The sequence below is a fragment of the Oncorhynchus clarkii genome, chromosome 15 (genome assembly GCF_045791955.1).
Source record: "Oncorhynchus clarkii lewisi isolate Uvic-CL-2024 chromosome 15, UVic_Ocla_1.0, whole genome shotgun sequence".
NCBI lineage: Eukaryota > Metazoa > Chordata > Actinopteri > Salmoniformes > Salmonidae > Oncorhynchus > Oncorhynchus clarkii.
The window spans coordinates 17133208-17158436 of record NC_092161.1 but is presented as its reverse complement, the minus strand read 5'-3'; the positions used below and the strand labels follow the sequence as shown (position 1 = coordinate 17158436).

The window sequence follows — 25229 nt, the reverse complement described above, 5'->3', positions numbered from 1 at the left end:
TACCGAAATTCTGTTACCAAATTTTGCATCTGCACAGCTCTTCCAGTAAATGTGTTTTTGTAAAATCGTCAGTGTAAATTGTTAAAAGTAGTCCTTGTTCATGAGTTATGGTTTTTGTTAATCTTTGAAATCGATGATTTTTGCTCGGCATACATTTTAAGTGACATTGCCCTGGGGCTGAAACGGGGAAGTGTGGGTGGATGAGCTTTGACCGGGCTCTGCTTAACACCACTTTAAAGGCCTGGAGCTGTTAGACTTGGCATCAATGATCATTCACAGGGTTCGCTCTGTAGAGCTGTCTGGTTGGGTTTAGATTTAGCTTCAAGTACACTTACAGTAGTGTCAACTAGGCTACACATGATCAAACTTGATGCTGAAAAAGTCTGTAGATGCATTACACTTGAATTCCATCTAAAAACATTTTGTTTTACTTAAACTGTTCTCTCAGACAAGGTAGGTTTAGGACACACATTTTGTTTTACTTAAACTGTTCTCTCAGACAAGGTAGGTTTAGGACACACATTTTGTTTTACTTAAACTGTTCTCTCAGACAAGGTAGGTTTAGGACACACATTTTGTTTTACTTAAACTGTTCTCTCAGACAAGGTAGGTTTAGGACACACATTTTGTTTTACTTAAACTGTTCTCTCAGACAAGGTAGGTTTAGGACACACATTTTGTTTTACTTAAACTGTTCTCTCAGACAAGGTAGGTTTAGGACACACATTTTGTTTTACTTAAACTGTTCTCTCAGACAAGGTAGGTTTAGGACACACATTTTGTTTTACTTAAACTGTTCTCTCAGACAAGGTAGGTTTAGGACACACATTTTGTTTTACTTAAACTGTTCTCTCAGACAAGGTAGGTTTAGGACACACATTTTGTTTTACTTAAACTGTTCTCTCAGACAAGGTAGGTTTAGGACACACATTTTGTTTTACTTAAACTGTTCTCTCAGACAAGGTAGGTTTAGGACACACATTTTGTTTTACTTAAACTGTTCTCTCAGACAAGGTAGGTTTAGGACACACATTTTGTTTTACTTAAACTGTTCTCTCAGACAAGGTAGGTTTAGGACACACATTTTGTTTTACTTAAACTGTTCTCTCAGACAAGGTAGGTTTAGGACACACATTTTGTTTTACTTAAACTGTTCTCTCAGACACGGTAGGTTTAGGACACACATTTTGTTTGTCGTTTACTTGTGTAAAACTGAACAAACTACAGACACTAACCTGATCTCTGTTTCACAGGCAGCCCTCCACACCTGATTCAGAGGGGTTGGGTTAAATGTGGAAGACTCAATTAAGTTGAATGCATTGTTGGGCAACTGACTAGGTATCCCCCTTTCCTTTCACATGGCCTGGGGTTGATGCCTCAGTCCAGTCTGACCTCTGACCTGTCTGACCGATCTTGGAGAAGTTGCCTGACCCTGCCTGAGGGGGACCTGGTAATCCTGCCAGTTGGCTGCTAACTGACACTGAAGTGATGAGTGACGGTACTGTCAGCCAAAGGGGGGTGTGTCTGTGTGTGTTTGTGATTGAAAAGGTTATATGCAGTAGTTTGGGGTCTTTCTGCTTACGGTTATGCCAGTCTGTTTATCCCACGCACACAGGGTGGATATTACTCACGCTAAGCGCTGGTGCTGTGTGTGAACACAGCAGCGTGTTGACAGTAAAATACTGCACCACAAGCCTGTTTGCAAGCCGGTCAAATATTATCTTGGATTGGCCGTCGCCGTCATGGGAGCTTAGAATTAGAGGACACTTAGGGTCAGAGGAAGATGGACACACCCAGAGAGAGAGGGTGTCTGTGACGACAGTTTGGTGGAGACGAACCCTGATCCTTATCTGGGTTTCTAAGTGGTTACAGACGTGGTTGTTAAACTGGTTACCATAAGTCTGGACTGTTTTTCAGATGTGATCAATCCCAATGGGACTAGGCCATAACAAGCTGCTTAGACATTTTGTTAATAATAAGTCTGTCACCTTCAGTTGACACCCGTAAGCATCAATAAATTGCTGTTTTTAAAGGCCTCCACTGCATTGTGAGGAGAATATGGCTTCAAAGCGTTTTGTTTTTCATTCGAGAGTGGAGCCCAGAGGGGATGAGCGAGGGAGAGAAATAAACAGAGTGAGGGAATGAAAATGGGTAAAGTATCATGAATGCAAATGAGGCTAAGCCGATTGACGTCACGGGCCTGAGTGATGTGCCATCTGGGGACACCCTGGCTGGAGGGGAGGAGAGCCAAGGCAAGCTCAGCCCAGGGAGGGGGAGTCTTGTGGGGAAACTAGCTCTGGAGACACCACCCTCCCCTCTCTGGATCGTGTGTGTGTGGTGCAAGGGGAGGTGAGCCAAGACCGTGTACAGGCCTGAGCATCTGTCTGTGGGTGACAGCAGGTTGAGGATATCCCCTGGTTGGTTCCTCTGTTACTGCAACCTGCTGATTAGGGCCAGGCACCAGATATATCTCTCTCTTGCTCTCTAGTATTGTCCTAGGTCTATGTTTGTGTGCATTTTTGAAAACAGGTTTGACTTGGCTGTATGAATACTCTTACCCTCCCTCTTGGCTGTATAAATACTCTTACCCTCCCTCTTGGCTGTATGAATACTCTTACCCTCCCTCTTGGCTGTATGAATACTCTTACCCTCCCCTCTTGGCTGTATGAATACTCTTACCCTCCCCTCTTGGCTGTATGAATACTCTTACCCCCCCTCTTGGCTGTATGAATACTCTTACCCTCCCCTCTTGGCTGTATGAATACTCTGTATGAATACTACCCCCCCTCTTGGCTGTATGAATACTGGCTGTATGAATACTCTTACCCCCCCTCTTGGCTGTATTACCCCCCCCTCTTGGCCCCCCCCCTCTTGGCTGTATGACCCCCCCCTCTTGGCTGTATGTACCCCCCCCCCCCCCCCCTCTTGGCTGTATGAATACTCTTACCCTCCCTCTTGGCTGTATGAATACTCCCCCCCCCCCCCCCCCCCTTGGCTGTATGAATACCTATGTCTGTATGAATACTCTGTTATACCCCCCCCCTGTATGAATCTTGGCTGTATGAATACTCTTACCCCTCCCTCTTGGCTGTATGAAATACTGGCTGTATGAATACTCTTTACCCCCCCCCCCCCCCCCCCTTGGCTGTATGAATACTCTTACACAAGAGGGGGGCTCTTGGCTGTATGAATACTCTTACCCCCCCTCCATGTGTGTGTGTGTGGTAGTCTCGCTGCCACTCTTCCCCCCCCCCTCTTTCTGTCTTGCGTGCTCGGTAAGCCTAGTGTCGTTGGGAGTGTTGTCTGCTGCTGTCCTAATCAGCAAGCAGCTTTGCTCTATCGTCACGGTAACAAGGAGCCTATTACTGGGGAAATGAGGTGTGATTAACTCTTAGGTTTTACCAGATGGACATCTCAACCCAGTCTGTCTGGAGCAGCATGTTCCCCCTACATGTAGTACAGAGCTTCCCACACCATATATCCCACCAGCTCTCTCACTACACGCTCCGTGCATATGTCATGTGTACACACGCGCTCGCACACGCTCCGTGCATATGTCATGTGTACACACACGCTCGCACACGCTCCGTGCATATGTCATGTGTACACACGCGCTCGCACACGCTCCGTGCATATGTCATGTGTACACACGCGCTCCGTGCATATGTCATGTGTACACACGCGCTCGCACACGCTCCGTGCATATGTCATGTGTACACACGCGCTCGCACACGCTCCGTGCATATGTCATGTGTACACACACGCTCGCACACGCTCCGTGCATATGTCATGTGTACACACACTCCGTGTGAGTGTTTTCTGCTGCTTACGCAGCATGCATGTTTCTCACACTGGCTGATAAATAGATGGAGAGTGTGTGTACCACTACAAAGATGACGCACCTTGTGGGCCTGTGTGAAAGTCTATCAGTTGAACCCAACCGTTCAGCAGCCTAACAGTCCTCAGAGGAATGAAATGGATGGTTGAACCCAGATGACTTTAGTAGACGGAAGGCCAGCACCACTCGTATTATTCAAGTGTTTAATATCTTTTTTTTGTCTTTCCTCTCCTTCAGAGACGAGGGGCCATCTCGTATGACAGCTCAGATCAGACTGCTCTGTACATTCGTATGCTCGGTAAGTACTGCCCCCTGTCACATACAGTACACACCAACTAGCGTTATGCTAGTTACTGTGAGTACTGTCCCCACCCACACTCACTCAGCAGCACCACCAGCCATTTTGTTGTAGTACAACTAGCATTTCAATACTAGCAACTATAAGTACTGCTCACTGTCCCCACATTTACAATGAACAGGCATCAGGCCTCTAGATTGCACATCAAGGAAAGGGTTGAAATATTGTTGTTCTTGTCATATTACATAATAGCTTAAGTAACAACGTAAAAGGGATAAATACATTTTAGAAAGGGATAGAGGAATTCAGGCAGACAGAGATGGATGCAGAGTGACTCACTCGTCTGATCTCTTTGATAATCTCTCCATCACATAAGGTTTAAGTCATGTCTGAGTCCGTCCAGCCGTCCAGGCCAGCCGTTGGGCCACAGAATTAAGCCTCTGAATTTTGAGCAGATTTACTGAGGCCGAGGTTTAATTCTGTGTTGTGCTGGGTACATAGGTCAGTGGAATGTTCTGGGTCCTCTGTGTGGATGCTAGGAGTCCACTCGATTTAGACCAGTATGTCTGTGTGGTTGTTTGTAAGAGTCTGTCCTGTCTTGTTGGTTATGTATATATTATGTTGTCTGCCCTGCCAGGTAACATTTGGGGATAATAGTTTATTGAGTTGGATTTTGCCCTGCCTACCCAGCAGTCAGTCTAGCAGACCAGACCAAGACAGATTAGACCCTTATGCCTGTTCTGTTGTCATGGGAGATTATGTACATAGGGCCAGGAGTTTTCCAGGAAATACTCTGGGCCCTGTTTATAACCTACAACTGGCCAGGTCACTGACCTCACTTCCTGTCTGGAGGAAGCTATGATGGTTTGTGCTGCTAATAGTTTGATGAACTATTTTCGGATACAATTCTGTTCGAAGTTAACTTAGATAAAAAAAATAAAAAAAAAAAATTAAACACCGATTACTGACATCTTCAGTAGTTCAATCATCTCAAGAAGACTATTTAAATGACCATTTTAACTCAATGATGTAACAACAATTTGCTGCTACTAGCGTTCCCCTGGTTATCTCTGGCTCTAGTATTAGGCCTACTTTGAGACCATGTGTTTTTGTGGAGTTGGTGCTACTAGCGTTCCCCTGGTTACCTCTGGCTCTAGTATTAGGCCTACTTTGAGACCATGTGTTTTTGTGGAGTTGGTGCTACTAGCGTTCCCCTGGTTACCTCTGGCTCTAGTATTAGGCCTACTTTGAGACCATGTGTTTTTGTGGAGTTGGTGCTACTAGCGTTCCCCTGGTTACCTCTGGCTCTAGTATTAGGCCTACTTTGAGACCATGTGTTTTTGTGGAGTTGGTGCTACTAGCGTTCCCCTGGTTACCTCTGGCTCTAGTATTAGGCCTACTTTGAGACCATGTGTTTTTGTGGAGTTGGTGCTACTAGCGTTCCCCTGGTTATCTCTGGCTCTAGTATTAGGCCTACTTTGAGACCATGTGTTTTTGTGGAGTTGGTGCTACTAGCGTTCCCCTGGTTATCTCTGGCTCTAGTATTAGGCCTACTTTGAGAGCATGTGTTTTTGTGGAGTTGGTGCTACTAGCGTTCCCCTGGTTATCTCTGGCTCTAGTATTAGGCCTACTTTGAGACCATGTGTTTTTGTGGAGTTGCTGCTACTAGCGTTCCCCTGGTTATCTCTGGCTCTAGTATTAGGCCTACTTTGAGACCATGTGTTTTTGTGGAGTTGGTGCTACTAGCGTTCCCCTGGTTATCTCTGGCTCTAGTATTAGGCCTACTTTGAGACCATGTGTTTTTGTGGAGTTGGTGCTACTAGCGTTCCCCTGGTTATCTCTGGCTCTAGTATTAGGCCTACTTTGAGACCATGTGTTTTTGTGGAGGGTGGATATTAAAATGTATAATAAGAGGTGCTGCAACATCTCAGTTCAGGACATGTAGGCTATTTGCCAGGGCCTGTGATAAATTACTAGTCCAGTCTGTCATACAGTGGGTTTAAAAGCATTACAGCGTAGAGGTCAGTGCACATTGCAAATCAACTGTCTGACCCATATTCCCCTGACGTCAAGGCCCGCTGGCACATAGAATGGGAAAACGTGACTCTCCACATCTCATCACACATTTTAAACGTGCAGCTCACACACAGACACCGTGTGACTGCATGTATATCTGAGTTTGTATACATCATGCATACCTTTTTGTATATTTAAATGAAATCTGTATGTGACCGTCCTTTAATGGTAATTCCCAGTTTTGTTATTTTGCTAGGGGCTTGTGTTATATTCAAACAGCTGTTCCCAAGTAAGTAAGCTGGTGGGAGTGAGACTGTACTGAATGACTGATCTGATGTACAAATCAGTGCTGAAGAGCTGCATTAGCCTGTCAGTCTGACTGTGCTGCTGAATGACTCATCTAGGAGACCAGTATTGACTGGGTTGCCTGGACCAGTGCCATAGTACCATAGCAATAGTCAGTGTTCGCCTCTGAGTATGAAGCACAAACCTGTCTACTGTACTCTACTGTAGGTTGCTCTGCTGCTCTGACTACTAATACTAGTGTTACTGTAGCCTTGCCTGGCATTGCATGCTCAGCTGTTCCTAGTTCCTTTAGTGGTCTACATGCTGCTGCCCTTTCTCCAAAGGGAGAGGAGGAGAGGGAGAGTGCATGTGTGTGAGTACAGCATGTTGGTGACCTGTGTGTAGGAGCGCTCTTTCTCAACTGTACGTTTCATGACTCTTGAGGACGTGTGTGCGTCTTGCTTCCCTCTAGGAGATGTTCGAGTGAGAAGTCAGGTAGGATTTGAACCAGAAGGAAGAGGTTCCTATCCGTACCTGTGCATTGACTTCCGGACCCTACACTGTGAGTATGAACCATGACGACAACAACAAAAAACGTATTTCCTCACTGCGTAGTAGTTGTGGTGTGACTTTCCTCTAGTTACCCTCACTGATCAGTTAAGAGATAGAGATGGTACCGGCATACAGCCCTACCCCTGCGGGTACTACCGGTCTTAAGTCGGTAGATCTGCTATACCTGACAGATGTTGGTGAATATCTTATTTATTTCACACACTGATTAGTTGACATCATTGTCTTTTATGTAAATAAGTCAACCTGAATAATACTTATGTGACTGAGCAGGGTGGGGTACTGTTCTAGTTCAGGAAGTGGAGTGATATTTAATTTGGACCAAGACTTGTAGAGAAAATACTGTGACATTCAGTTCATGAATTGAAAAGAAAGTTGTAATCTGACCGCCAACCCTGAATGTGAGTCCTGCTACGTTAGTGACTCACAGTCCAGTGGAGTTCTCTCTCTGACAGACGTTCCATGTGTTCACTTCCTGGTTTAAAAGTAAATGCCTTCCTCGGAATGCTGACATGCTTCCTGAGTTGTACCATGACTTTCCAGCCATGGTGTATGTGTCCACTGACAAAGCATGACTTGTGACGTGTGTGTGTGTGTGTGTGTGTGTGTGTGTGTGTCCAAGCAGTAGGCTAAGTGTAGGCAGTGTAAGTGTCCATCCTCAGGCAGTGGTGTTCATAGTTGACCAGTCTTGAATCCAGAGTGACCTCACAGGAATGCAGTGTGTATGTACATCAATCATTTGTCCACTTCTTTCATTCTTATTGATTTAATTTGTATTGCTTTCATCAGTGTTCTTATTGGTTTCCTCAGTCTTCTTATTGGTTTCGTCAGTCTTCTTATTGGTATCAAATCAAAGTTTATTTGTCATGTGCGCCGAATACAACAGGTGTAGCCTTACAGTGAAATTCTTACGTGGGGGGAAAAAAAAAACATGGCACAATTGGTTAGGCGCCATTTCACAATTCATCAGTATTCTTATTGGTTTCATCAGCGTTCTCATTCACGTATTGAACTTTTTGGACATTTGGATAGCTCTTAGTCTCAATTATAAGTCCACCCAAACATTCGTGCAACATTCCTGATTTAAGATTTGGAGCAGATGTCTGTGACTAGTGCCTGGGGATTATCAAGCAGAGTACATTACTAAATGATTAGATAGACCTCTACTGTGTAAACCAGACACGCCATGTCATCCCCCTGTTTCTTTCTGTACAACAGGAAACTGTTGAATCTATCCTCTATGTTGTAAACCTTGTACTGCAAGGGGTCCTCGGCCATATCCGTGTTTTTGACGACAAACATTTTATGACCATTACTAACAGATAACAAACAAAAAATGGCAATGGAATAGTTGAGGGTGTAATACAAGGTTATAATATTAATCCACAATTCATGTTCTTACCCCTTGGTAACATTGGCCTGGGAGGCTCACAGGGAAATTGGTATCCACTGTACGCCATACATTTTTCAACTTAAAGGCCCAGTTTAGTCTGAGGTTGGAATAATACTGAAAATCGATGCCCTTTTAGTGTGAGACCTGTTTGCTTGAAGTTTCAGCCGTTTTGCCCTGCCTGGTGACATCATAGGTGGTACATTAGAAAGAGTCCTAAACGGGAGGTTGGTGACACCTTAATTGGGGAGGATGGGCTCGTGGTAATCGCTGGAGTGGGAATAGGTGGAATGGTATCAAACACATAGTCTCCATATGTTTGATTCCATTATTTTGAGCCGTCCTTCCCTCAGCATCCTCCACTGCTGCTAGTTTTCAGTTCTCTCCTCCCCACTCAGACCACTCCCAGACAGTCCTAGCAAAATTCTTGCTTTGAGAAATTGTACTTCGCTAAGAAGGTATTTTGTGTATTTCTTACCATTTTGTCATTTTAAAACAGTCACAGTAAGGTACTATTTTTTTTGGCAATGCACTAATTTTAAGCTTTAAAACTGCAAAATGTTCTTTGTCTCGTGACAAAATGTGTAGAATTGCAGGACATTTGCTTGAAAACGGCACATTTTTCTCTGATGCCAAGAGGTGGGTCTTTAAAATGTTCCTTCCCAGGGCCTGAAGGTTTGTCCGGCCATGCACTGCCAAAGTCAATCAGTGGTGGAAAAAGTAACCAATTGTCATACTTGATTTAATACTTTTACTTCTGATACTTAAGTATATTTAAAACAAAATACTTTCAAGTAGTATTTTACTGGGTGACTTTCACTTTTACTTGAGTCATTTTCTTTTAAGGTGTCATTACTTTTACTCATCTCAAATTCATTATATTAAACAAACCAGACGGCACGATTTTCTTTTTCTCTTTTTATTTACGAATAGCCAGGGGCGTACTTCAACACTCAGACATAATTTACAAATAGAGCATTTGTGATTAGTGAGTCCGCCAGATCAGAGGAAGAAAGGATGACCAGGGATGTTCTCCTGATAAGTGTGTGAATTAGATAATGTTCCTGTCCTGCTAAGTATTCAAAATGCAACTAGTACTTTTGGGTGTCAGGGAAAAGGTATGGAGTAAAAAGTACATTTATTTTCTTTAGGAATGTAGTGAAGTAAAAGTAGTCAAATCTAAATAAAGTACAGATACCCACAAAAAGACTTTAAAGTACTACTTAAGTACTTTATACTACTGGTCAAAGTAACACTCCTTGTATTCTAGTTTTATATCACCGGAGTTATGAGGGGGTCCCTGATGAATTTGCAATAACAAAAAGGCTCCTGGACTCAAAGTTTGAGAACCACTGTTTTAAACAACTCCAATGTTCTGAATAAACCCTTGTGGTTTCAGCCTGCTCAGAATCCACCTCAGCCTCTAGTCTTATCCCTGGTCCTGGCTTCATCTCGGCTGGGCCCGTGTCTGGTAGGCGGCTCCGCAGACTGCTCAGCTTCCAGAGATACCTGCACTCGTCCCGTCTGCTCTGGGGAACAACCCACCTCAACCCCCTCCACATCCTGGATGAGGACTACATTGGACAGGCCAAGGTCTGATGCTCACGCAGACCATACGCTCTGAGCCAATCATACACTCGTATGCATACACAATTCATGTTTATGTGCATGGCTTAACACACACTTACATGTACATGTGTTTTTCTCTTGCAGTGTATGCTGGAAAGGGTCGGGAGCTGGAATTTTGACATTTTCCTCTTCGACAGATTAACGAATGGTATATTTCTAACAGATGTCCACTTTTTCTCCCAGAGCTTTACCTACATTTTTGTAATGTCCTCATCCTCACAGAATGAGTGTGACATGACTGCATAGGCCTGCTTTCAACTCATCAGACATTTATAGACAATGATGCCCTCTGGTGTTTGTTTTGCTGAATGCTGTGTAGAACTGGGATGGTGGGGACTCTTAAGTCATTCTCCATAGATTTTCATTGCCATGCTAAACTCCACCACAAAAAACACAACTACCCGCACCTGAACACTATTCCTGACCAGCTCTTAAACTAAATCTCACATCCCTCTCCATGCAGGAAACAGCCTGGTGACGATGACCTTCCACCTCCTGAACCAGTATGGTCTGCTGGAGCTGTTTCAGCTGGACATGGTGAAGCTGTGGCGCTTCTTGGTCATGGTGCAGGAGGACTACCACAGCCTCAACCCCTACCACAACGCTGTGCACGCTGCTGACGTCACACAGGCCATGTACTGCTACCTGCGAGAACCCAAGGTAGCAGACAGATTGACCGTGCTAGTTTTCTGTTGTACAGAAAGTATTCAGAAGTAGCTTACTGGGTGTTTGAACTGGGCTATCCCACTGAGCTAAAGCCTAGGCATTTGCTCCTGGAGCCGATAAAAATTGAGCTGACATTCCTGGTCTCTCCATAGCTGGCCAAGTCCCTGACGTCCTGTGACATCCTCCTGGGCCTGCTAGCAGCTGCTACTCATGACCTGGACCACCCGGGAGTCAACCAGCCTTTCCTCATCAAGACCAACCACTACCTGGCCAAGCTCTACAGGGTGAGAGCCCATAGCTGGAGCAGTCCACAGCTACTTTAGAAGCCATATTAGACCAGAGGGTTATACTACAAAGCAGTATCACTGAGTTGGCTAACTATTGATTTTCTGGTTAATTAAAAAGATACAGTGCCTTGCGAAAGTATTCGGCCCCCTTGAACTTTGCGACCTTTTGCCACATTTCAGGCTTCAAACATAAAGATATAAAACTGTATTTTTTTGTGAAGAATCAACAACAAGTGGGACACAATCATGAAGTGGAACAACATTTATTGGATATTTCAAACTTTTTTAACAAATCAAAAACTGAAAAATTGGGCGTGCAAAATTATTCAGCCCCTCTAAGTTAATACTTTGTAGTGCCACCTTTTGCTGCGATTACAGCTGTAAGTCGCTTGGGGTATGTCTCTATCAGTTTTGCACATCGAGAGACTGAAATGTTTTCCCATTCCTCCTTGCAAAACAGCTCGAGCTCAGCGAGGTTGGATGGAGAGCATTTGTGAACAGCAGTTTTCAGTTCTTTCCACAGATTCTCGATTGGATTCAGGTCTGGACTTTGACTTGGCCATTCTAACACCTGGATATGTTTATTTTTGAACCATTCCATTGTAGATTTTGCTTTATGTTTTGGATCATTGTCTTGTTGGAAGACAAATCTCCGTCCCAGTCTCAGGTCTTTTGCAGACTCCATCAGGTTTTCTTCCAGAATGGTCCTGTATTTGGCTCCATCCATCTTCCCATCAATTTTAACCATCTTCCCTGTCCCTGCTGAAGAAAAGCAGGCCCAAACCATGATGCTGCCACCACCATGTTTGACAGTGGGGATGGTGTGTTCAGCTGTGTTGCTTTTACGCCAAACATAATGTTTTGCATTGTTGCCAAAAAGTTCAATTTTGGTTTCATCTGACCAGAGCACCTTCTTCCACATGTTTGGTGTGTCTCCCAGGTGGCTTGTGGCAAACTTTAAACAACACTTTTTATGGATATCTTTAAGAAATAGCTTTCTTCTTGCCACTCTTCCATAAAGGCCAGATTTGTGCAATATACAACTGATTGTTGTCCTATGGACAGAGTCTCCCACCTCAGCTGTAGATCTCTGCAGTTCATCCAGAGTGATCATGGGCCTCTTGGCTGCATGCATCTCTGATCAGTCTTCTCCTTGTATGAGCTGAAAGTTTAGAGGGACGGCCAGGTCTTGGTAGATTTGCAGTGGTCTGATACTCCTTCCATTTCAATATTATCGCTTGCACAGTGCTCCTTGGGATGTTTAAAGCTTGGAAAATATTTTTTGTATCCAAATCCGGCTTTAAACTTCTTCACAACAGTATCTCGGACCTGCCTGGTGTGTTCCTTGTTCTTCATGATGCTCTCTGCACTTTTAACTGACCTCTGAGACTATCACAGTGCAGGTGCATTTATACGGAGACTTGATTACACACAGGTGGATTGTATTTATCATCATTAGTCATTTAGGTCAACATTGGATCATTCAGAGATCCTCACTGAACTTCTGGAAAGAGTTTGCTGCACTGAAAGTAAAGGGGCTGAATAATTTTGCACTCCCAATTTTTCAGTTTTTGATTTGTTAAAAAAGTTAGAAATATCCAATAAATGTCGTTCCACTTCATGATTGTGTCCCACTTGTTGTTGATTCTTCACAAAAAAATACAGTTTTATATCTTTATGTTTGAAGCCTGAAATGTGGCAAAAGGTCGCAAAGTTCAAGGGGGCCGAATACTTTCGCAAGGCACTGTAAACTTGGGCCTCCTGAGTTGAACAGCGATCTAAGGCACTATATCACAGTGCTGAGGCGTCACTACAGACTGGTTCGATCTCAGGCTGCGTCACAGCCGGCCATGACCGGGAGACCCACAAGGTGGCGCACAACTGGCCCAGCGTCGTCCGGGTTAGGGGATGGTTTGGCCGGCCGGTATTTTCTTGTCTCATTGTGCCGGGCCGGGCGCCTGCAAGCTGTCGTCAGTTGGAAGGTATTTTCTTGTGTCATTGTGGCGGGCCGGTATTTTCTTGTGTCATTGTGGCGGGCCGGGCGCCTGCAAGCTGTCGTCAGTTGGAAGGTATTTCCAACGACACATTGATGTAGCTTGCTTCCGGGTTATGCGAGCAGTGTGTCAAGAAGCAGTGCGGCTTGGTAGGGTCGTGTTTCAGAGGACGCATGGCTCCATCTTCACCTCTCCCGAATCTGTAGTGAGTTACAGCCAGAGTTACAGCCAGCGACAAGGCTGGAGGGGAGTTACAGCCAGCGACAAGGCTGGAGGGGAGTTACAGCCAGCGACAAGGCTGTAACTACCACTTGGATACCACAAAATTGGGTAGGAAAAAGGGGCATAAAGATGAATAATAAAAAGCTCATCTTAGATATCAATTAGCCCAAACCCATTACAAGCTTATCTTTCCTAAAAAATAAAATGTTATATCAGAATATTTAGGACAACTTTTTGATCCTGCTTTGTAGTATAACCCTCTGGCTAATGCTACGCTGTCATGTTGGCCAAGCTCTAGAGGGGAGAACGTAAAGCAATCCAAGCTCTAGAGGGGAGAACGTAAAGCAATCCAAGCTCTAGAGGGGAGAACGTAAAGCAATCCAAGCTCCTGTAGCTTTAGACCTGGCTGGAGATTAATAGATGGCCATGTAATGTTGAGGTCCATGATTGAATGCAGTTAGTAGCTCAAGACGACAGCATTCTCAAAATCTGTCTCTGGTCTGTAGAACTCCTCTGTTCTGGAGAACCACCACTGGCGGTCTGCAGTAGGTCTGCTCAGAGAGACTGGCCTGTTCTCCCACCTGCCTGCTGAGGAAGGGTCAGTCATGTTCTTTTTCCAGTGCCAAATGTTTCATCAATAAACGTTACTCTGTTAAAGAGCAAGGTAATGAGTTGGTTGTTGTAGTATACATATTATTTAAACTCATGAGCTCATCAGGCTGAAGATGGAGCGCCAGCTGGGATCTCTGATCCTGGCCACTGACATCAGCAGACAGAACGAGTACCTGGGGAAGTTCAGAACACACCTGAACCAGGATGACCTGTGCCTGAGCAACGCCAGCCACCGACACTTCATCCTCCAGGTCAGTTACCAGCTGGGCCATAGGTTTAGAGTTGGGCCTGGGGAAACTGTGATAACTAACCAGTAATTGTGGCTCTTAGTTGTGCATGGGGAAACTGTAGAACTGGCTGTTTTTGTCTCTAACTCTTTGCAGATGGCTCTGAAGTGTGCGGACATATGCAACCCCTGCAGACCCTGGGAGCTGAGCAAACAGTGGAGCGAGAAAGTGACTCAAGAGTTTTTTCACCAAGGTAGCCTCTCATTAATCTCAAATTTTCTCTTCACCTATCCTGTTGATTTCTGATCAGTGTGTGTTGTCTATCCCTCTGTAGGAGACATTGAGAAGAAGCACAAACTTGAAGTCAGTCCACTGTGTGATAGCCAGAGAAACTCAATGGGAAACATTCAGATTGGTAAGTTATGATGGTTTCTAGGTAAGTACTAGCTACATTCCATTGATAGAACCAGAAGCTCTATTAGGCCTGCCTTTCGAACCCTGTGTGTCTCCCTGTCTTCCCTTCCCCAGGCTTCATGACGTATGTGGTGGAGCCTCTGTTTGCCGAGTGGGGTCGGTTCTCTGACACACGTCTGTCCCAGACCATGCTGGGCCACCTGGGGCTGAACAAGGCCAGCTGGGGTGGGTTAGTACAGCAGGAGCGGCCGTCGAGCCCCGACGAGCTGGAACCTAGCAGCCCTGCTTCCGTCACCATGCCAACGCCTGCCATCACTGAGTCAGAACCAGAGTCTGCCTCTGCTGTGGAACCCACAGCAACAGCCACAGGAGCAACCAACTCCAAAGAAATACCTCAGGGAAGGAAAGAGTCCTGACACTCCACGTTTGCCCTTACAACCCTGACCCTTAACCCCGGGCCTCACCACACTGGGTGGTGGAAGGGGCAGGGTGTGGACTTCAAACCCCACCCCCCCACCTGAACTTTAAGTTTGTTGCTTTTGCGTCCCGTCTTTGACAAACCACTGATTTTATTTAATTTTTAATTCCTTTCCTTGACATGGAGAAACACCTAGATACCTCATTTGGCTACTGCTGTATTATTTTTATTAGCTTGTTTTATTTATTTGTCCTCTGAAGTTTTGGCCTTACTAATTTGACACTTTTTGGTGGCAAAGTGAATCTAAGGGAATGACAGTAACTGAAGAATACACTTTTCTAGTTGAAGTGCCATTTTCAAACCAAGTTCTACAGGATGCTTTGAAAGTCATTTCAAACGTATTGAGAAGAGGCTCTCTAAAGACTGCACAGAAATGACATGGTGTGTGTTGATTTTATAACGAATCTTCTTCCTCATGTAAAAAGAAGTGACATGCCCAGTCCTTTTGCTGCCTCTACGAAGACTGTTTACAGACGTCTTTGTTGTCACATCGAAATTAATCATTTCGGTTCCGCCTTCTAAGCACAGATGTGAAGAAACATTAGCGTTTGAACTGTCGCCCAACTGCTGAAGTCGAGCACAAAGCCTCCGTCTGACAGACGGACAGTCACCAGATGCCATAAAGGAAACACCACCTGTGCTCCATTGTATTCCTCTTCTCCTTGCACTCCCAAAAGACTGACATGTTGGACACCGCTTCTGTTCTGAAAGAATTTGGGACAGACGGAATGGTATTCTAGAATGCAATGGTATTGTAGAATAGAACCAATATGAAAAAGCATTATTGTAGACTGTAGAGCATGGGTGACCTCGATCTCTGTCACCCTGGATCCTTTCACACGCATCTCATCTAAACTCCATCACAATGCAACTCGCTCAGGGTTTTGCCAATCTCTATCCCAAGGTATAGGTTGGACTGTAGTAGTTTAGCTACCTGGTAAACATGTTTACGTCTACTGAATGGGACTCTCTCGGAATGTCTCATCATAGCCACATGCAACCTAGAGGACTGCTCTACCGATGCCTTAACTATGCACAAACTACGCTAAGTGACCAAACCAGCTTCTACTACTCATTAAGTGCATCGTATGCTTGCACTCTGATCCCCTTTGCCTTTTGTGAGTAAACTGAATCCTTTTTACATGGAAACATTCCATCTAATTGAGGTGGTTTTTTTCTGATTCTGTTAAGACCGCACAGATGTTTTGAACAATAACGGGTGCTTTTTATTTTAGCTGATTTGTAATTTCGCTGTTAGACTGTTGATAAACTGTTTACAATTTTTTTGCAGCAGCCATTTTGGGAAGATGACTTCAGTATCAAGCCGTTTTGTAAAGGCTTTGCTGTGTTGACCTTTGATACATGCCTGTTGCAGTTTTTGATTAATAAACAGTTGACAAATTTCAATGATCCAATTGAACTTCAGTGTTCGGCGTCATAAACAGGGCTGTATTGAGTGATACTCAACATCACAGCTTGAAATGTAATGAACAGAGCTGACATGACAGGCAACTCTGTTCTACATCGGTTTATGTTCAGAACGGTATGAAGGAGCTTCAGGGCTCAACTATGTAGACTGAAAGGCTCCCATGTTAGCGGAGACCACTGCATGTCAACTCATTTGGAAATGACCTTTTACATTTCTGTAACACTTCAGTGATCGATTGTAAGAGCCCTCGGTCATTCATTGTTCAGCCACTCAAGGTCTCTGCTTGTGCACAGATTACTATAAATGTGCAAACAGTTCCTATTTACCTGAAATGTATCTTTAATTGAGAATTGGAGAAAAAAAACGTTTAATTGGTTTTATTCATAAATTTGATTCTAGGTTTGTCAAATGTAGATGACATTTCTCCTCACACAATCCCCATGTTTGAGTTCAGGTTTTAAATCAAGTATTATTGACCGTTGTCTATGTTCCCTTACACTCCCACCATGCAAAGGTTCAAAGCTTAGTATTTTTCCATGAAATAAAACTGGCCAATGTCTTCAATTGTTTACCATCAGTGGAACTGGTTACGGTATGAAACTAACATGACATTTGTGGTTTAAAAAGAGGGATACAGCTGGTCATGGAGTAGCATTACCTCAGAATGGGCTTGTCATGGATCTGGAACTAATAAAACGTCCTCCTGCCCAGCATCGGTAAGTAATGAATAAAAAGACTGGCTAAAGACTAGATTAGTGTAAGTTTGGTCCGGAACTTGTCCCAGTACAACTCAAAGCGAGCTAGTCTACAATTAAATCAACCATGGACGCTTTGATAAATTGGTAGCAACTGACTTAATACTTGTTAACTAGAAATACATTTAACCGACTAGGATGCAATTTACAAAAATATTAAATTGCCTATTACACAAGTGATCCCTCTTCTCTGCATACATGTCTATTCCTAGTAAGAAGTAGACAGCAAAGACCCAGTGAGGCAAAAATAAATACAACTGCCTTGAAAAGGGCATGCATTTAGAAACCGTTCAATCCCCTTTAATACATGTAGTTAACAGTTGAGGAATGATAGGATTTTGTAGTGTTCGACTATATCCAGAACACACACGGGTGAATCTCATTGGAATTTAGTTGTGGTACCAAAATCTACATTAAAAGAAGATCTGACAACCAATCTTGGACCGTCCTAATTTAAGATCGAAGACTTTGAAACTGGCATCAGTATAACAAAAATAAAACAAATAATTACATATGGTATGTTATCAAAGTACAAGAACTGAAGACTGAGGCAATAATGTTGGTGAGTAGGAACAGAGAGCAGATTGACTGTATATCTAGTCAAACAACATGGCCTTCCAGAGACGGGTGACAAACAGGTTGATAAGGCACTTAAGTGTCCATGGGTGTCTGGAGGTCAAGCCATCTCTGGGTGCTCAGAGGAGCTTTCTCTGGCCAGTAGATTTCAACATGTGCTGCCCAAACTACAGGTCAGGTAAAAGAGACAGGAGCAAATTAGTTTCCAAACTCGCATCAAATATTAGATCAGATTACTTTATAAAATCTAAGATTTTAGTCATGCTTGTACTTCTCTTACCATGGGTGTCTCTGGGTGTAGTTTCACTACAGGGGCTGGGGTTTTCAGCCAGTGCTGCCTTACCTAGAGGCCAGAGAAAGTTAAGCAAATGACAACCCAGACACACAATTCACAGATGAAGGTTTTACAGTGTAGTTTGAAACTATAAGGCCCAAACTGGGGATTCATGGTTGATGTAATAGTAGTATCAGTGTTGTTCTTACCAGGGGAACCTCTACTTTGTCGGTCTTGGGGAATTCAGGACAGAAAGGTCTCAGTTCAGAGGCTGGGAAGTCAAACTCCTTGTTCTCATTGCTGTTGTGGCGATAGCGATGGGCGAACTTGCGCTTCAAGGCATTAGCGATGAGAGACGCAGCATCTGTGGGCTCACTAGGCTTGGCTCTCTAGCCGACTGGACAATAATACACAGGAAGTAAGGAAAATCTGTTTTAGCTGGAAATTAGTCAAGTTTTCAGTTAGTAAAACAGAGTTGTGCCCATCTAATGTAGAAGTCAGACGAACATGGTGCCCACCTCTTTGCGGGGCGTAGCTTGACTTTGCCGATGTCTTTAAGCACATCCAGCATGTTGGGGACCTCTGCCTGCTTGGGCTCCTGGTCCAGCAGTGTCTGGCCATCTGTCTTATTCCCCCGGCGCTCCTGGATGAGGTCAACGACGAGAAGCTCCACTGGAATCCCATGAGTGGAGAAGGTGGAGGGGCGCCTGGGGCAGGAGGACCACCTGGTTAGACATGTATAGCTTAGACAATTATGCCATAAAGCTTCCATCTTCAGGCAGATAGGTCATTAGAGGAAAATGTAGAAGTACCGCATCTTACCCAGCAAATTTTATTTAACTAGGCAAGTCAGTTAAAATTCTTATTTACAATGGCGGCCTACCCTGGCCAAACCCCAACGACACTGGGACAATTGTGCACCGTCCAATCACGGCCGGTTGTGAAACAGCCTGGAATCTAACTAGGGTCTGTAGTGACACCTACCACTGAGATGCAGTGCCTTAGACCGCTTTGAGTTGTTTGAACTTTGTGTGTTTGTTTTGAAGATTATTTCTTTACCCTTTAGTGTGTGTTCCGGGGTTCTCTGTTCCATACCTGGTGTCTGTGCGTTCTGTTCCTGGGTCAGTACTACCTGTGCGATCTGGGCTCCGAGTTTGGCTAGCTCCATCTCCAGAGCACTGATCTTCTGGATGGCCTCATCGTTGCTGCGGGTTTGACCCTGGTGCAGGCTGGGTAATGATCTACGTCTGGGCAAAGGTTGTTGTTTGGGCTGAGGCGGGTGAGAACGGAACATGAGCCCGGACGGTGCTTCTGACCTGAATGCGACCAATGGTAAACAAGCACCATATTAGAAGAGAGGAAGATGTTATAGTTAACACATGAGCAGTGTATGGGTCAATGAACAGCTTTCTAAGGGCAGCATCACAGCTTGAGAAAGTGTGGCTGTTCCACGGCCCACTCCTCTTCTTACCTCAGTCTTCCAAATCCAAACCAGTCATTTTCATCTTCCCTGTCGATCCAGACAACATCAGCCAAAGAGGCAACCAGTCCATTCCGTCTCCCAGCACTGTTCAGGACACTACAGTCTTCAGTGTAAAGATTGAGCTGAGACACAGGGCACCCATATTAAACAATACACCTAAACATTCTCCTTACATACCAGAGGATTGGGTCAACAACAAAAAAACTCAGTCCTGTTTAGCCACACACATGCTATTCTCATCTTATGACTCAAAACTGCATTCACACTACTTGGAAATGTATTCTGACAGACATTAGATTTTTTTTGTCAACCAAAGCCAACGGAGAGCATTCACGGTACAAGACGGCAACAAGGCTGATTCTTATGCCGTCTATCAATAGCCTGTCAAGGCTGATTCTTATGCCGTCTATCAATAGCCTGTCAAGGCTGATTCTTATGCCGTCTATCAATAGCCTGTCAAGGCTGATTCTTATGCCGTCTCTAAAAACTCAGCATAGGAAAGGTAAGAAAACAGAAGAAATAAGGACAGTGGATAGTCCTAATAAGAGGACCTTTGGTATGCTGGTATGCTACCAGAAATGTGTCAGCAGCACAAGGTTACTATTACAGGTTTCCAGGTGAACTGACCTAAAGCAGACAATGCATTCCTCACAGAAAGGAAGGACAGCTAAAGAGAGGGAGAAAGAAAAGTGTTGAAAAGAAAAACTGAATCTAAAGATTGAGAACAGGGAACTAACATGACTACCTAAATAAACTTTAAAAACAACTGTTCCTGTGACTAATGCAATTTATTTATTTTTTTAACCAGACTTATGTTTTATCTAAACATTCAAAAGGCCCCGTAATGCGTTTTCACCAAATTGGGGCAAATGGCAAAAACAAAAAAACTCTTTGGTCCTTTAAAAACCTTCTGAATGTAAAATAGTGTACTATAACTTGGAAAATAAATAGGACCCTGAATGACAAAATATTGATGTTTCCAACATTAGGGCTGTTTTTCTAAAGAAGTTAAATACACTTTGTTTAATTTATTTTGCCATGACACTAATGAGTATCGCGATACTGGCATCGTCCCAGTCCTACTAATAATCCCAAACAGGTTCATGTTTTCCATTCTGTTTAGAGTTGGAGCATCAAAACAGATGAACAAGCAGGAAACCACTCTTGATGAAAGTGACTTAACCATTAGATCAGAATACATCAGGCCAGAACGCTAAGAAAACATGACACAAGGCTTGGAGAGGACAGAGTCACTGTAAGCGCTGACAAAGTGATAGTTATTGAAACAATGTCACACACAGATCATACTCTGTCAAAGTATGGCAGCAGACAGTCTACAAAGAATAGTATCAATCACTTTTAGTTCTATAACATGTCATTGATCATTGGAGACTTCCGACATAGTGTGCCTGCCTTCTCTGTCGCAGATACAGTCTTACCTGAAAATGGACCCTGGGGCATGGTTTAAGGGGAAGATTGGTGGCTATTCTTCTCACAATACTCCTTGAGGACCCATACGCCTTGCCTGAAAAGCCAAAGTCCTGCCAAAAATAAACACATAGGCTTATGGTTACGTACTACAACCAAGATAATGGGTACGTCACAATTAAATCATGCCTTAAAGACAGTATAGTGAAAGAGCCATGAGGACAAGATGTGCAACGTGGAGACTTTAGTGATCCACAAATAACATATACAGTTGAGGTGGGAAGTTTACATACACTTAGGTTGGAGTCATTGAAACACGTTATTCAACCACTCCACAAATTTCTTGTTAACAAACTATAGTTTTGGCAAGTCGGTTAGGACATCTACTTTGTGCATGACAAGTCATTTTTCCAAATGTTTTTTTTACAGATTATTTCACTGCATCACAATTTCAGTGGGTCAGAAGTTGACATACACTAAATTGACTGTGCCTTTAAACAGCTTGGAAAATTCCATAAAATGATGTCATGGCTTTAGAAACTTTTGATAGGCCAATTGACATAATTTGAGTCAATTGGAGGTGTACCTGTGGATGTATTTCAAGGCCTACCTTCAAACACAGTGCCTTTGTTTGATATCATGGGAATATCAAAGAAATCAACCAAGACCTCAGAAAAAAAATTGTAGGCCCCACAAGTCTGGTTCAGCCTTAGGAGCTATTTCCAAATGCCTGAAGGTACCACGTTCATCTGTACAAACAATAGTACACAAGTATAAACACCATGGGACCACGCAGCCGTCATACCGCTCAGGAAGGAGGTGCGTTCTGTCTCCTAGAGATGAACGTACTTTGGTGCGAAAAGTGCAAATCAATCCCAGAACAACAGCAAAGGACATTGTGAAGATGCTGGAGGAAACAGGTGCAAAAGTATCTATATCCACAGTAAAACGAGTCAAATATCGACATAACCTGAAAGGCTGCTCAGCAAGGAAGAAGCCACTGCTCCAAAACCACCATTAAAAAGCCAGACTACGGTTTGCAACTGCACATGGGGACAAAGATTGTACTTTTTGGAGAAATGTCCTCTGGTCTGATGAAACAAAAATAGAACTGTTTGGCCATAATGACCATCGTTATGTTTGGAGGAAAAAGGGGGAGGCTTGCAAGCCGAAGAACACCATCCTAACCGTGAAGCACGGGGGTGGCAGCATCATGTTGTGGGGGTGCTTTGCTGCAGGAGGCACTGGTGCACTTCACAAAATAGATGGCATCATGAAGACAGAAAATGTGGATATATTGAAGCAACATCTCAAGACATTAGTTAAAGCTTGGTCGCAAATTGGTCTTCCAAATGGACAATGACCCCAAGCATACTTCCAAAGTTGTGGTAAAATGGCTTAAGGACAACAAAGTCAAGGTATTGGAGTGGCCATCACAAAGCCCTGACCTCAATCCCATAGAAAATGTGTGGGCAGAATTTAAAAAGCATGTGTGCGAGCAAGGAGGCCTACAAACCAGTTACACCAGCTCGGTCAGGAGGAATGGGCCAAAATTCACCCGACTTATTGTGGAAAGCTTGTGGAAGCCTAAATGAAACGTTTAACCCAAGTTAAACAATTTAACGGCAATGCTATCAAATACTAATTGAGTGTATATAAACTTCTGACCCACTGGGAATGTGATGAAATAAATCCCTCTCTACTATTATTCTGACATTTCACATTCTTAAAATAAGTAGAGAACCTAACTGACCTAAGACAAGGAATTTTTACTAGGATTAAATGTCAGGAATTGTGAAAAACTGAGTTTAAATGTACTTGGGTAAGGTGTACGTAAACTTCCGACTTCAACTGTATACACGCATGACTAAGTTGGTTTGGATAAAAGCATCTGCTAAATGTTGATCTCAAGAAGCTTTAACTTTGTCTGGAGCCCCATGCTGCTTATAAATATACTGTAAAAATTTAAAAAAGCTAAAAAGTCTGATCGGTGACAGTTGAGATGACAGATATCTGGTCTGACCACGATAGGGCTGTGGCAGTCACGAAATTTCCCCAGACGGTGATTGTCAAGCAAATAAATGGTACTTGACCATTAATTAACAAATGCATTTAGCATCTCCTGGCTTCCACACATAGCCTACAAGCCACTGATGCAGACCTTTGGAACATCTACATTTTAAAAAGTAATACATCCATATAATATAGCCTACACTATCACAATAAGTCCATTATTTATTTTGGGCAAGTCTAAAGAAGCATGATATGAAGAAAATGTATATTTCAGAAGAACAGAAAAGCATACACTTGAGTTGTCCTTACGCTTGGGTCCTGATCTGGCTATGCCAAATGGCTGTGGGCTACACTAGTTCCTTTAGTAGACAAGATTTACTTAGAATTCCATGGAATTATTTTCTAGTATGGAGAATAGAATTAAACGAAGCTGAATAAAATAGAAAGGATATTTTCTCCAAACAATTTGAGGGAGTGCGCACATTTGGCTATTCTGTGTTGAGCAGTTAACAAAGAAACAGGTATTCCTATATGCTTAATTTAGAGTTATTAATATAACTTGTTCTACAAACATTGGGCTATACGTTTTCATTTTTAATACATTGCAAGCCTGCATGATGCGACTAATTATGATTTGAAAAATAGTCACTTAAAGCATGAGCTCTGCTTTGTTTTGTTTTGCGCAGGCTGTACACACATCAGTCACTCATTCACAATTTGACAAGCACTTGATAATAGCTTGAATTTCATGGCAGCATCCCCTTTGTGTGGCTGTAATGTACCCTAAAAAATATATATCTATGCCTTTTCCAGCCAGTGGCTGTTAAGCTCCCTTCTCCCCGAGTGCTCCAAAAATCACCTCTCACTCACATGGCTCTCCATCACGTGATTGGGTCTTTCTCACAGGCTACCGACACACATTGGGGACACAACTGCACGCTTCCTTATCCAATTCCTAGGTGCATATTGAAGATATTGGAAGAACTGTCCACATTTGTTTCGTCAGCCAACAAGATGAGTAGGCCTAACGAACAACAAAATCACTATCCTATGTCAATGTACTATACCCAATAGTACAAAAGTTGACCTACCCTATTCTGTGTGAGAGATAAATATTCCAAACATAGTCTGGGACAGTTGTGGGATGCAATAGAGCCCAAATTAATACAACCACTAGCATTAAAAAAAAACTTTTTTTTATGCAATGTGGCTGACGCAACAGATCAGAACGTTAAGCTTAAAAATCTTGTTAAACCATTACGCTATTTCTTCACATTATAAGCACAGCAATGCGCACAGGCTATAAGCGCAAATGTTCCATTATCGTAAAACATCATTATCAAAAGTGACTGCAAATGTAATTATACATGTAATGTTTTTATTATAAAAGGTGCATTTTGTTTTTTCCCCAAAATTGTTTCTCTCGTCTCATCGCTGCAATCCCCCAATGGGCTCGGGGAGGCGAAGATGGAGTCATGCGTCCTCCGAAACATGACCTGCCTAACCGGCATGCCACAAGGAGTCGCTAGAGCAGGATATGTCAAGTAAAGGCCCACCAGTCAAACCCTCCCCTAACCCAATTGTGCACCGTCCTATGGGACTCCCAGCCACGGCCAGTTGTGGCACAGCCAGGGAAATGAACTCGGGTCTGTAGTAACGCCTCTAGCACTGCATGCGATGCAGTGCCTTAGACCACAGCGCCACTCAGGAGACCCATAAAGGTGCACTCTTATGGTTTAAATGATCTTCCCCAAACTTTACACTTACACGCTGTTTATGTATGCCAGTTAGGCTCTACACCCTTTGTAAAGTGGATTAATGTGCATAATTTTAATAAGTTATTTGGCCACTTTATTTGTGATACAAACCTTATCAAAACATATAGGCCTATGGGTTAGGCTACATGAGGTGTGCGATTATGAAAAATAAAAAAATAAGGCCTTTTTTATGCTGGGCATCATTCACAAGTGATAATATATAATTCATAAGTGAGGCTAATATCACCCATCATACTATTGTTGATTTAATCTCGTCTTTACATAAACTAAACAATATATGTGTGAAATTAGTTTAGATTTAGAATGGACCATTATCATGCACCTGTCTCAAAACAGGGACAGGGGGGAAAAAAATACATGTCATCTATGCACTTAAATAGTGAATGGAGGACGCTTTTCCCGTGGTTCATTTTCATGCCAGCCAGGTAGGCTATACACCTGTTGTAAATATAAGCAATGTGCTTAATATTAGAAAACTTAATAAATATTGTAGGCCTAGCCTATAGAAAGCTGATGGGAGCCTCCTCTTTTTAAGAGGCCATCACTCTGTTTCCTCACACAATTGTA

General features: G+C 43.3%; 1 protein-coding gene and 1 pseudogene across 5 annotated transcripts in view; one reads left to right on the top strand and one right to left on the bottom strand.

The window, feature by feature from the left end:
- The window catches only part of LOC139366983 (high affinity 3',5'-cyclic-AMP phosphodiesterase 7A-like), a 29341-nt gene extending 12691 nt beyond the window's left edge, over window positions 1–16650 (top strand). For 2 of the 5 annotated variants that reach the window (XM_071104807.1, XM_071104806.1), the window contains 12 exons: window positions 4076–4136; window positions 6409–6441; window positions 6910–6999; window positions 9797–9990; window positions 10111–10174; window positions 10490–10686; window positions 10845–10976; window positions 13702–13793; window positions 13914–14058; window positions 14191–14287; window positions 14369–14449; window positions 14563–16650. In XM_071104807.1, the coding sequence (XP_070960908.1) occupies window positions 4076–4136; window positions 6409–6441; window positions 6910–6999; window positions 9797–9990; window positions 10111–10174; window positions 10490–10686; window positions 10845–10976; window positions 13702–13793; window positions 13914–14058; window positions 14191–14287; window positions 14369–14449; window positions 14563–14864 (1488 nt within the window). In that variant the 3' untranslated portion in view covers window positions 14865–16650. The remainder of the gene's footprint in view (window positions 1–4075; window positions 4137–6408; window positions 6442–6909; window positions 7000–9796; window positions 9991–10110; window positions 10175–10489; window positions 10687–10844; window positions 10977–13701; window positions 13794–13913; window positions 14059–14190; window positions 14288–14368; window positions 14450–14562) is intronic. The other 3 variants (XM_071104810.1, XM_071104808.1, XM_071104809.1) reach the window with 2 other exon arrangements.
- A 69-nt stretch (window positions 16651–16719) lies between these two features.
- Window positions 16720–23766, bottom strand: LOC139366804 (mitochondrial fission regulator 1-like; annotated as a pseudogene).
- Between the last annotated feature and the right edge of the window lie 1463 nt (window positions 23767–25229).